We start from the raw sequence: 14,055 nt of genomic DNA on the forward strand, positions 1-14,055 counted from the left end.
CATGTGTTCATTTATATCTGTAACAGCCAGCATAGAAGAGTTCACTTTGATGGCTAGCAAGACGCTGTCAGTCAGGACCTTTATCTCATCTGGATTTGAACGCTTCTGTTCTACAATGATTTGCCTTCTTTGCTTTTCTTCTGGAGTCTCTAGTAACAGGTTCTTCAACCCACCGTGAAATAGTGGATTCATATTTTTCAATTTTGTTACACTGTCAATGTGAGATTTACTTACTAGATGTCTTGTGAGGAAATCCAGTTTCCAAACTTCGTTCCAACTTTTACCCGTAGAAAACCCTCCTAAAGCTTTCGCTTCAGCGCAGATCAGACAAATGACTCCTTTATCTTCATCATACAAAAACATTTCGCTCAGGGCTACACGAGTTAAGCTGTGCGACTTCGCGGTATTAGTTTCAACAGTCTCATTTAGCCATTCAGATTTAAATAATGTAGCTGTTCTCTTGCGTTTAACACCCTTACTCATTTCAGTTTTTATGCATTCAAATCTTGTTATCTTAATTGTAATAACTTAAATATTATCAACTTATTTAAACTTAAACAGTTGACACTATCTTTTTCTAATGTTCTTTATAAATGATTTATATTACTACATGGCATCATATGCACTCAGTCATCTCGCTGCTGTTACGAGCGCGGCCTCCGGCAGCTGTTAGGAACCAAGGGCTTGGAGGCCTTCGGTTATTGTTATGAGCGCGGAGGCATGGTTGTTTCTAAAGCAGGTGATGTAAGCCCTTGGGCCACAGCATGGCTCAGGGAGGAGCCCCAAGACACACTGCAGGAGGTGAGCTGGTGCGAGCATGGGTAATAAAGAGCAGGACAAGACTGAAGCGAAGACAAGGATACAAGGTCTGACCCTCTACCGGACCTGCATGCCCCAGGACAACCAACAATGCAATATTGATCGATGAACAGTCCTCTGACCGTTCCAAGCCCTTTTGGACCTGCCGCTGGGTACGGCAAGAGGTGGCAGGCTGGACAGAGGACGAGGGCAGACGGAGTCCTTAGAACACAGAAGACTTTGGACGAAGACTCAGGCAAAGACACTGTAGACGAAGACTCAGGCGAGGACACTGTAGACGAAGGCAAGGATCAAAGCACTGGGTCAAGACTGCGACGCAGTGTGCCCTACACAGTTCACCCACGGGACTGGTCACGGACCATGCTGGGCTTGAAGCAGACTCTAGAAGAGATAATGGAAGCTGATACCAGAACATGACGAAGATACTGAAGAGGCCTACACTGGAGCACGTCCTACACAGTCCACCTGAGGGACTGCTCGCAGACTACGCTGATGTGGAGCAGTTTCAAACAGAGTCTTGACATGGACGGACGTGAATTGCAATAGGCTCCGAAGGCCGGGACAAGATTCAAGCACAAGATTCACGGTTCTCAAGGATTAAAAACTTAGGACTGAAGCAGAAGTCTTCCGGAGGGTTGCACTGCGGAGATAAGGATGGCCTTTGTACCGTGAGGCGCCCTACACAGCCCGCCCATGGGACTGGTCGCGGGCCACAACAATGGCACGCCAGGAAAGTGGACATCAAGGAACGAAGGCAAGGAGACAGAGGTGAAGGCAAAGGCATCAGGAAGGACATCGGACATCAGGAGGTACAAATGAAGAACATCAGGAACATGAAGACATCTGAAAACATGGATGAAGGACATCAGGAACCTGAAGACATTTGGAGACATGGATGAAGGACATCAGGAACATGAAGACGAAGCCGTCAAAGCAGAAGACGACCACGGAGGACCTGGACCAGAGAGAAGACACAGTCAACTGTGGAACACGATCCGAAGGTCCGGAGTGACTGAAGAGAGGCCCTTAAGTAGGGCTGAAGCAGGAAGTTGTCAACAGGTGGAGCCTGCCTGCTCCATGCAAAGGAGTAGGCAGGCTTCGGGATGGCGACCAGGCCTCGAGCTGACGTTGGAGCGGTAGCGGCTTTCCCCTGCCGCACGAAGAAGAGGCTGACTCGTGGCTCCCTGCTGCGAGAGGAGCTGGCTTGGGCGGCCTCCAGGCCGCATGAAGATGGCGTCGGTAGTGGCCCTGCTGCGGAGGTCCCGGAATCGGCAGCAGCAGCACTAGCAGGGCCACGAATATGGAGGCAGGGCCTGGCAGCACGGCGGGCCAGACCGCCTGAGCTTTGGCGGCTTCCCAGCCACGTGAGAGGTCCCGGCAGCATGAAAGGTGAGAGGCCTGCTCGCGGAGAGAAGCTCCACGGGCAGGGATCGTAACAGCTGTTGACGTAGAGCATAGATTCTTGTACGCGGTGCTAGCGTCGGCGGCACGGGATAGTTTTTGAGTGCTCGCCGGGCGCTTACGGCCTGTATCGGACACCGCCGGGCTCGACGGATCCTCGATCTGACCCACTACGGCCATTTATTTCGTCCTGTTCGCGGAGCGGGTAGAGATTGGCAGGGGCTGCGGGGGATCGTCGCGGACCGAGGAGAATATCTGGGGGATGGAAAGGGATGAGCCGGGGGTGGGGACGCGTGCGTACACCCGAGAGAACGGATCGGGACGGTTGGGCTACGGAGCGGGACCCGGGACCGGACGGGGTATGCGTGTGTATTGTGTAGCCTAGCAATGCTAGCATCCCAACCACACTGTGTCACTGTACCCTGAACCGCTGCAAAATTCTGTTGGCAGTATCCCCTGAGCTGTGCAAGTATAATGATTGTATGCCTAATAATTTGCCTAGTTTTTGGAAAAACTCTAGGATTAAAAACTCTGTGCGCTAAACTTTGTACCATGTGCGCGGCCTTCACGGGCCATGTGCACGCACAGCATAGAGGGAACATTAGGCGCACAACCTTAACCTCTCCCCATCCCCACCCTTTTTCCCTGCTGGCAAAAAGTACATGCACTATGAATCAACAAGCATACTTTTACCGGGAGGGACATTTTTTTTTTAACTTACCTGGCAAACTGCTTAGTTACCCAACCAAGTTCCTTTGAAAACTATCCTTTATGGGGGAAACTTGACAGTCAGCGAAAACACACATTAGTTACACATTACATTTCACAGCGAACTTATGCAGGCATGTTCATGCTTAAAATTATCCCACCAAAACTAGACATACGCACTCACATCTGCCGCGAAGCTCGCAGAACTTTTTCTGGAAATTTTATGGCCATAAGTTGGGAAAATCAAAAGTGTGTGCACATCAGTGGATGTAAACCCTGACCTAGCTCCGCCCCGGGAATGCCTCTGCTTAGTCTAGCTATACTTATGTACATAAAGGACCTGTGCTCACAGGTTTACCCACATATCTGGCCAGTAGTATTGTAACGAGCTGTTTCCATGGGTGTAGCACCGTTATACCTGTGAAAATGCCTGTGAAAATTACTCTCTCTGTTCCTCTACCCCAGCATATAAAAAAAGAGACTTCACATGCCTGCTTACTGACTTCCTTTCATTATTATTCACTAAGTACTGGGTAAGAGCAAGCTCACTTTTCATACTTAACAAAACAATTGATTTATGAACCTCAGTTGGGATGTCTCCTTTTCTTTAGGGTCATCATCAGACAACTGATATCATCTAACAGATACCAATATTCTCCTGTTCAGGTGGATCTGACCAAATGTGTACACACTTCATTCTTTCTATGTACTTGTTACTGTTCCTATGTTTATCTTTTCAGATTTCATTCTCAAAAATGAGAACCCATCTGTCATTCCAACATGGTTATGAATATCCCTCTCGGCCACCTGTCTCGGATTACCTACCGGAAGCCAGAGAAGATGAGTATGTTATCACATCAATTGCCATACCATATCCAACAAGATCTGTGTCACTGCAAAGCTCTTGCTTGGGTAGAGATTTGTAAATATTTGTAAATATTACTGAACAGTCACTAAAAAGAAAAGAAACTTCTTGAGGTCAATTTTCAAAAACCCGGATAATTTATCCAACTAGTTAGCTGGATAATTTATCAGGAATATTCAGCAGGAATAAATGTCCTGCTGAATATCTCCAAATAAAGTTATCTGGCTAACTTTAGCAGGATAATTTTAAACTTAACCAGCTATGTTTAAATATAGCCACGTGGTAAGTGACTTGGACACAGCCAGATGCAAAAGGAGGCAGACTCTGGCTGTTCCTTAGGTGCACTTTATTTACAGTGAAAAAAAGGAAATTCAAAACAAACAATGCGGCACAGCTTAGCTCAGGTAATTCACAGTCCTGAATAATCAACTCAAAACAAACAAGGCTGCTCACTTTAGCTTCAGGTAATACAGTCCTTAGACATAATAGTAACAGGTCTTAGCATACGGTAGGCCTTTTCGTGCTCCCTGGAGTCTCTCTAATCCTTCTGGGTCCTGCCAATTTATCAGGTCAATACAGTAAAGTGCGGCCGCGGTTACCCTGCTCCTAGCCCGCTTTCTACTCACTTTTCGGCCACGTTAGCCCTTCCTGTGATACACAATCCCCTTTAACCTACTCTTACCGCGTCCTTAAATCACTGGGTAACCCCTTCCACCCGCGGCATGTTATTATTACATGTAAACGATATTATTACATGTAAACGATCGAATTAGCTATTCCCTCCCATACAGTAACTCGCGCCTCGACTATCGCTTTTTTACCCTGCTGTTTTGCCGCGCGTTTAACCTGGTAACTTACCGCCTACCCTTACCCCTGCGTTAGAGGCAGGGGTAAGGGTAGGCTGCAAACTTTCCCCCAGCCCCCACTCACCTGCCCTGGCTGCGTCCATGGGTGCTGGTCTCCGGGGCAGCCCCAGTCCTCTCCCCTCCTCCCGAAGCAATGAAAGCGGAAAAAAGCAAAAAAACGGAAAAAAAAAAAAAAAGCGAAAAAAAAAAAGTAGCAAGAGAGAGAGGGGAGAGAGGACGGGCAATCCTACGCTCGGGATTGCCAGTCCTCTCTCCCCTCCTCCCGAAGCAAGGCGCGAAAAGCAGCCTTACTTCGGGAGGAGGGGAGAGAGGACTAGCAGTGTAAAGCAACGAAGCGACTTACTTTTTTTGCAGCCCCCCTCCAGAGACGGACATCGGCGACGAGGGACCACGGCTCCCCTGCCTCCAGCTGCCCGCGGACGCATCGCACGGGTGAAAGCGGCCCCTGTGCGTGCAATTGGGCCGCTCAAGATGTGACGTCACGACGTTTGGCGTCACGGCATGTGACGTCACATCTTGAGCGGCCCAATTGCACGCACAGGGGCCGCTTTCGCCCGTGCGATGCGTCCATCTTCGCGGGCAGCTGGAGGCAGGGGAGCCGCGGTCCCTCGTCGCCGATGTCCATCTCCGGAGGGGGGCTGCAAAAAAAGTAAGTCGCTTCGTTGCTTTACACTGCCAGTCCTCTCTCCCCTCCTCCTGAAGCAAGGCTGCTTTTCGCGCCTTGCTTCGGGAGGAGGGGAGAGAGGACTGACAATCCTGAGCGTAGGATTGCCCGTCCTCTCTCCCTTCTCTCTCTTGCTACTTTTTTTTTTCTCTTTTTCTCTTTTTCTCTTTTTTTTTCGTTTTTTCGATTTTTTCCGCTTTCGTTGCTTGCTTCGGGAGGAGAGGAGAGAGGACTGGCAATCCCGAGCGTAGGAGAACCGTCCACTTCCTGGTACCTGTCATTTCAAATGTCATTTGAAATGACATTTGAAATGACAGATACCAGCGTGTCTGTGAAGCGTTAGGCCAGCGCACCCAGGATACTGTATAGCACTCTATACAGTAAAATGGGTTGCGCGGGTCTAATGCTTCACGGACGCTTCCTTAGATGCAGCTTGCATTTGCAAGCTATTTACATACAGTATCGAGCGGTAGGTGAGCTGGACTGTGCGTGCGGCAACCGCGGGTGCGCCCGGCACTAACACAGCTCTTCCTACCGCTCCTTACTGTATCGGCCTGTATGTTAGGCTGAAGGGATCCTCCCTGGGCCCAGAATCCCTCTCAGGGCTGATCCTTAAGGAAGATCCTTAAGGATTCGCAATCACAAAGCGAGGAGTAGCTGGCTTGTTACGGCGGTTACTACCCCAAACCAAATGTGCCTGATACTTCACTTTCAATGCATATCCAGCATGGCTCTCTGCTTCAACGGCAGGGGAGAAGAAAAAAAACCCAACAAGGGCTGTACAACATAGTCTAGGTAAAACAAATAAGCATGGGTGTAGCTTGCTTATCGCGGCGGTTACTGCCCCTACTACCCCTAACTAATCAAGCTAGATATTTCACTTGGATGCAGCTCCATCACTGCTCTCTACATTAATGGTGGGGGTGGAAGGGGAATAGAACAAGGAGCTAAGAGAAACAGATAAGAATGAGAGAAAAAATGTGTGAGGCTTGCTGGGCAGACTGGATGGGCCATTCGGTCTTCTTCTGCCGTCATTTCTATGTTTCTATATGTTTCTATGACCTGGCTAGTTCTCTGTGGCTGGTCCTTTAAGGTAATTTGAGGGAGTTTCTGGTATACTCCCTCACATGCCAGTTAAGTTTAAAGTTATTCAATTAAATGTAGCTGAATAACTTCAGGCTAATGCAGCTATATTCAAAGGATATGGTAGTATAAACGCCAACAATATTTGGAAAAGAATACCCCAAGTTCAGGCTATTATCCTCCATCTCCTCCAACTTGCTCCCCTGAGAGAGGCTAATATAGGGGCGGTGGGGCCCATCATCCCTAACCCCATTATCCTCCTTAAATTGTTAAAAAAAACAAAAAAAAAACACCTGGCAGGCCCAAAGGTCTGAGAAGGTGACCCAGCCCCCTTCAGCAAATCCAATTTGGCAAGAAAAGAATGAGTGACTCCTCCCCCAAACCAACCCCAGTCCTCCTGCCTCTAGCGGCAGCTCCTAAATGGCTCCAGCTGCTAGGATCACAGCACAAGTGTTCCACCGCCGGAGGCATCGTGCTGGGAGTGGTGCATGGTTAACCCCTTGTTGCAGCTGGGGGTCAACCAGCTAAACTTAGCCAGATAGTACTGCAGGTTAGTGCTAACTGGCTATGTCATAAGCCTGCCTCTGGAGCTGCACAGATTTTGACAGGCCTCAGCATGAGGAGGGCTTTTAAAGCAGAGGTTTAACTGGATAACTTTGAAAGATATCCAGTTAAACCCTTTAGCCATGTAATCTAACTGGTCTGTGGGACGATTTCTGCTGATGTGCACAGGTAACTTCCCCCATTAAGCTATATTCAACTGAATGCATGCTTTTGCTGTTACCCACGCAGCACCGCCCACTTTCCTTTAATTGAGAGTACACTGAAAAGGGATCAGACTGAGGACTTGATTTCTGTGTTTCTGGATTGCTCCATCTTGTGTTGCAGTGCACTGGATACATATGCCTGCCCTTACTGCCAAGAGGGACATTTTACTGTGGAGGAACTGACAAGTCACTGCAACCAATGCCATAGCGATGACAACAGAAGCATGGTAACTTAACACATTGATCTTACTATTTTCAGCCTTGTTACTAGCCTTCTGTCTCTAGCAGGAGTATCTTAGTCTTCCACTTTTACTGTAAACAGCTAAAGAAAATATTGTCCCCTGTGATTACTGATTGGGCAATATAGCCCTCCATTTGAGCCTTTGCCTTTCTTGTCTCCCTTTCCATAATCTACTAATTTTATCTGTCCTCTGCCTTCTTCTAGCTCTGTATTTTATGAATGATACTTTGGTCCTACTTTTTATTCTACTTTTTCCCCATAATAACATGGCAGACTCAATGATTTGTTGACATTTCTTTTATTGCATGTGCGTCGGGGCCCAGCAGTTTCCAGTTCAGTCAGAACTGTGGCCAGGATCTGGCACCAGGAGCCTTCATCTGCAACAATCTGGGGTTTTTTTTTCCTCTTGTTTTATATCTTCGCTCATCTCACTTAGCGGAGTAGTTGTAGTGACATTGCTTGAACAGGGGCCATAAATCATGGTTCCTTCCAGGTCCTTGCAATCACGAAACATAAACCAGGGCACTAGATGTCGCTGTTGTGCAATGACTGGGACTCCTTCTCTCTAGGAGCCTTGAATGCTGCCTCTGCAGCATCTTGTATGGCTAATAGTTTTAGCCACTTAATCAAGTATTTAGAAATTCTAATTTTATCCTAGTAGTTATTTATAGTTTTTACGATTACTGAAAGCTTGTATTTAATTAATTCTCAACATTTTATTAACGATTATTATATTATAAATTTTTGATCTTGTTGTTTTTATGTACATTTTAATTAACCTTTTAGATTTAATCATGTTTATTATTTTACAGTTCACTAATTTCTAGGGAAGTGCAGAGGGACGCCATATGTTGCATTCAGGATTTGGATTCGTCGGGGAGCAGATACGTTGCATTCAGCCGTATGGCGCCCCGATGCGTTAATACAGCGATTTCTATTCGTGTCCCAGCTAAAATTAAAATTAACTACAACCCCCCACCCTCCTGGCCCCCCCCCCCCCCCGACTTACCAAAACTCCCTGGTGGTCCAGCAGGGGGTCTGGGAGCCATCCCCTGCACTCTCACACCTCGGTACCGGTTTCATCATTTGACCTACTATGTCACAGGGGCTACTGGTGCCATTGGTCAGTAGGGATGTGAATCGTTTTTTGACGATTTAAAATATCGTCCGATATATTTTAAATCGTCAAAAATCGTTAGAGGCGATATACAATAGGAATTCCCCTGATTTATCGTCAAAAATCGTAAATTGGGGGAAGGGAGAGGGGAAGGGGGAGGGCGGGAAAACCGGCACACTAAAACAACCCTAAAACCCACCCCGACCCTTTAAAATAAATCCCCCACCCTCCCAAACCCCCCCAAAATGTCTTAAATTACCTGGGGTCCAGTGGGGGGGTCCCGGTGTGATCTTCCACTCTCGGGCCACGGGTGTGTTAATAGAAATGGCGCCGGCGCTACCTTTGCCCTGTCATATGACAGGGCAAAGGTAGCGCTGGCGCCATTTTGGTTCCTGTCCCCCGACGTCACGCGCGCAGGAGATCGCTCCCGGACCCCCGCTGGACCCCCAGGGACTTTTGGCCAGCTTGGGGGGGGCCTCCTGACCCCCACAAGACTTGCCAAAAGTCCAGCGGGGGTCTGGGAGCGACCTCCTGCACTCAAATCATAGTGCTGTATTGCAAATATGGCCATATGGCCGGCGCCATTTTGTATCGATTTTGGCTGGGGGGAGGGAATCGGATCGTCGAGGTTTTGTTTTTTTAAAATCGTGTAAATTGTAAATCGGGGGAGGGCGGGAAAACGGCACACTAAAACAACCCTAAAACCCACCCCGACCCTTTAAAATAAATCCCCCACCCTCCCGAACCCCCCCAAAATGTCTTAAATTACCTGGGGTCCAGTGGGGGGTCCCGGTGTGATCTTCCACTCTCGGGCCACGGGTGCGTTAATAGAAATGGCGCCGGCGCTACCTTTGCCCTGTCATATGACAGCTTGGGGGGGCCTCCTGACCCACACAAGACTTGCCAAAAGTGCAGCGGGGGTCCGGAAGCGACCTCCTGCACTCGAATCGTATTGCCGTATTGCAAAATGGCGCCGGCCGTACGGCCATACGGCCGGCGCCATTTTGCAATATGGCAATATGGCCGTACGGCTGGCGCCATTTGTATTGCAAAATGGCGCCGTTCTAGGCCTCTCATGATTTTAAAGACCTCTATTATATCCCCCTTCTGTCATCTCTTTACCAAGCTGAACAGCCCTAACCTCTTTAGTCTTTCCTCATAGCTGTTCGATCCCCTTTATCGTTTTGGTCACCCTTCTTTGTACCTTCTCCATTGGAACTATATCTTTTTTGTGATGTGGCGACAAGAATTGTACACAGTATTCTAGGTGCTGTCTCACCATGGAGCGATATAGAGGCATTATGACATTTTCCGTTTTATTCACCATTCCCTTGCTAATAATTCCTAACATTCTGTTTGCTTTTTTGACTGCTGCAGTCTTTTCAGAAGAAATGGATGCTTCCATCCAAATTCCCTGACCTGCACTTTATTTGGAATTTTTTTCATATAAGTTCATTGAGTACTTCATATAATATACACATTGCCCAATTTCTGATTTTATACACAGGTCAGGGAATTTGGATGGAAGCATCCAGTTCTCCTGAAAAGACTGTCAGTGTAGAAAATCCCATTTCTGTAAGCTAGGAGAACTCTCAGTAGCCAGTGGAAATCAAAGAAGTAGTACATCTGTCAGTGGCAGAAGAAGCAGCCGTGAGAGACTATAACAGAGGAAGGGAGAAGCAGAGACAAGAGAAATAATAAAGAAGAGCATCAAAACACTGATTTCTTAGCCTATGAAAGGGAGGTAAAGCTTCTATTGATTGGTATCATACATATCCCGAAAGACTGTGGTATGTGGCAGGGTATATGTCAATTACAAGGAAAACACAAGAGAAGTTTTTACATCACTAGTATTTAAGGAGCCCCGGGAAGTAAGACAAACAGACTAAAAAATACTAATGATTCAGGACAGAGGTTTTATGGATCCCTAAGTCAGTGTTTTGGGAAGAGGTTGGCCTGTACTCTATCCACAGTCCCATCTCCAATTAACAGGAGGGTTAGAATAGAGCCAACTCTCGCAGACTAGAGTGTACTAGAAAAAGGAGAAAGACTGGCACAAGTATCCACGCTTCAAAATGGAGACAAGACTCAGTGTGACCAATTTAAAGTATCCCAAACTTCAGGGGCTAGACTGCAACCTGAGAGTGTAAGGCCAAAATTTTGAACTTGAAAAATATTTGATAAGACAAGCTCAGGAGGCCATTTGTAATTTTTTCCATCCGGCTGATTCTTCTCAGCACCAGGGTATCTTTGCATGGCCTCAGTCATTATTTGTACTGATTACAGATTTGGAAAGGCAAGTAATGAAATCCAAAATTCAAATGATTTAATCCTATGAACACTTCAAAGAATATATTTGATAAGAACTCTACAACACCATCCATGACAGAATGATCTGAAAAAGACCATGTTCTGCAGCATATACAAATATTTCTCATAGATTCAATAGAACTATGGTATAAATAGTTCACTGTAATGTGTATGGTAACATAATAAACCCATGTCTGAGCATTTCAACATAGTTAACGCTATGAAAAGTATATTCAGTGTTGTTTAATGATTAAGAGAACAAATGTCTTCTTCTCCAGGTGACTCAGCCTTTCTAAAGGTATTTATTGTACAGTCATTTCCTTATCCTAGTTTGTTTGATAATTAAAATGCTTGTTAAACTATCTAAAACACAAAAAAAAATCAATATGTGCTGGATTTTATGTAAGAGGTTATTGACATTGATTTTTTTTTTTTCATCTGAAGGTATGCCCCATTTGTTCATCAATGCCATGGGGAGATGTTCAGTATGCCAGCCGAAATTTCCTTGCTCATTTAAATCTCAGACACAATTTTGAATATTTCATTTATGTGGTGAGTAGCACTAAAACAGGGGTAGGTAGTGGGCACTTCTGGTCCTCAAGGGCCACAAACTGGTAGGGGTTTCAGGATATGCTTAGAGGCTGTTATTCAGCATTACTTAACTAGATAAGAAGGAACTTATCCAGCTAGGTGGAGGTGGCTGTATATCCGCTCCTGTTCAGTGGCTGACACTTAGCCAGATAAGTATATATCCAGCTAAGTAGTTAGCCGGATAGGTGGTGGACATAACAGGGAGGAGTTATTTATCTAGCTAACTTATAGGGTCAATCATCAAAATGCATTATGGCATTAACACATGGGATAATGTGTTAACACATTTGTTAATGCCATAATGCATGCAATAATCATGTCACAGTATTCAACTATTTATATCACTCAACCTAGATTGATGTTACCCAGGTAGAGAGTACAAATCTCATCTTTGTGTGAGTTTCCTCACTTTAAAGGACATCAAATCTTCACAAGAGTGCACTGTTCTGTTCGTACAACTCACTCTGCATGTCAAAGTGGCCCCTAACCCCTACACTACTACATAAACCTCACCTTGAGTTACTAGGTGGGGTTCCTATAGAGATATAAATAGCTAACTACTAGACAGGCTTTATAGCTAGTCTCTCGTTCTCTTGCTTTCTTTCTCTCATAAAACTGTGTAATATGACTTTGCAAAGCCAGCTCACTTTTCCAAAAATTCTGCCCCCCAACTCCTCCCTTTTTAAAAATTAGCATCATATCTTTTTCTACTTCTGTGTTTGTCTGTGTAGTGGGGAAGTGGATGAAAAAGATAAAATTCAAATATTAGAACTTTATGATATGTTAATCATATTGTGAGGGAACAATATCTATAACAGACTATTCCAGAAGTATTCCATGACCACATAAAGATACTCCAGGAGACAATGCAAGGAAGCTGCCAGTAATGGGACCAATTGCTATCAATGAGGTAGATTTTAAAATGAGCATGCATGTGCCCATACATGCTCCTATTGGTGCGTAAGCAAGGACAAACTAGAATTTTTAATTGTGTACGTGCTTACGTACATACGTTTTAAAATCACCAACCACATATAAATATAAGTATGCTCCTAATTTTAAGAGGATACTCAAGCACAGCTTGAGTAACCTCTTGAACATGTTTCTTCCATAGAACATTTTCGACTTTTACATGCTCGTCTGAGGCACATTCCCAGTTTTGCAATTAGTCCACCAGTTTGTCCAGTTACATTTGGAGTTACGTAGAGTTAAGTCTTGGCCCCATCCTGGTACAACCACGTGCCACCCATTCTTTGACCCTTTTCTGCCCCATTATTCCTTACGCGCATATGGGTACATATGCGCATATTTTCCATCTTTTTAAAATCGGCATTGCTCACGCACAGCCCACATAAACGTGTATGTGGGTATTTATATGCAAGCAATGTTTTAAACTTGACCTAATTGTGTTTAATATTAATTCATAGAAGATCCATTGGGTCTAGTTGCTTTCTCCTTCTCTTCAACCAACTTAATCACTCTTCACATTGTTCCTCACTGTGAACATGTTTAGATCATCCAGGCCATACCAAATAAAAACTGCGTTCCAGGTAACTGGGACATACCACTAAAATTCTCCAGTGTTACCTTAGTTATATGAAGATGACACATTCATATCCACATCCATATCCATATCCACATTCATATCCATAGGAAATGAATTAAAAACAATTCCTGCTATTGTTTGATGTTTATCCAATTTATAGAGTGTCTTCCATTTTTTTTTCTTGTATTAAAAGTTCAAAACTATTGCATCGCATAAATGACTGAAAATCTGGAAATATTTGGCCCACTTCATCTTTTCTCAAAAATTTGAGGACCCATGGAGATTTATTCCTGCATATGCTGTTTTTGCACACCTCTGAATTTCACAGGGTAGATGCCTTTTAGTTTGCATTTTATGTTGTGTCAAATTATTGTACTAATTGCAAGCCAATGCTTGATTAATCATTAGAAGAGGGGAGAGAAAACTCTAGAAAATGAATGTGAAATGTTCACATTTTCTATATGGATCACTCGAGAGGACGTCTATCTAAATATCCGACATCATTTCGTACCATCAGGGTTCTGAATATGAAGAAGAAGCACAGTTACAATCTGCGATCCTCAGATCACATCAGGGTTCTGAATATGAAGAAGAAGCACAGTTACAATCTGCGATCCTCAGATCACTGAATGAGCATCCAAGGCTTTAAAATGCAGACGATTACTTCACAGATCTGCGCTATCCTGTTTAATTTTCTCTGCTCAATAGCGTGTGCAGTCCAAAAATTTGAATTTCGTTTTGTTTTCTTGTGTCATTACTTTCCTTTTCTTTCATGTTTTATTTCTGTGCATAGCAAAACTTTATAGCGCATGCTACAATGAAATGAACAAAATTTTGCTGTATTTTTTTCTGTTATTCTATTTTGAAAAGGGTACGAAACAATATAAGAAATGGCGGTGATGTTTCTGTGTCATTTCATGACAGTGCTGCATCATTTTAACAATTTCTACATGAAGTGCTTTCATTGACTGTGCAAATGCATGCATCATCTTTGTTAGTTTTTAACATTGTTGATTTTGAATGTTTTCATTGTTGCAGAAGTTGAAATAACACAAGTTTGAACCTTGTGAGCAGTAG

At 44.9% G+C, this 14,055-nt stretch overlaps 1 protein-coding gene across 1 annotated transcript in view; it reads left to right on the forward strand.

Moving 5' to 3' along the window:
• Window positions 1–13,810, forward strand: part of LOC115085323 (RING finger protein 166-like) — a 36,544-nt gene extending 22,734 nt beyond the window's left edge. Inside the window, exons 3-6 of the mRNA XM_029591196.1 lie at window positions 3,669–3,772; window positions 7,295–7,400; window positions 11,286–11,393; window positions 13,496–13,810. Coding sequence (XP_029447056.1) covers window positions 3,669–3,772; window positions 7,295–7,400; window positions 11,286–11,393; window positions 13,496–13,627 — 450 coding nt within the window. The 3' untranslated portion in view covers window positions 13,628–13,810. The remainder of the gene's footprint in view (window positions 1–3,668; window positions 3,773–7,294; window positions 7,401–11,285; window positions 11,394–13,495) is intronic.
• The last annotated feature ends 245 nt before the right edge of the window (window positions 13,811–14,055 follow it).

The sequence above is a fragment of the Rhinatrema bivittatum genome, chromosome 2 (assembly GCF_901001135.1).
Source record: "Rhinatrema bivittatum chromosome 2, aRhiBiv1.1, whole genome shotgun sequence".
NCBI classification, from domain to species: Eukaryota; Metazoa; Chordata; class Amphibia; order Gymnophiona; family Rhinatrematidae; genus Rhinatrema; species Rhinatrema bivittatum.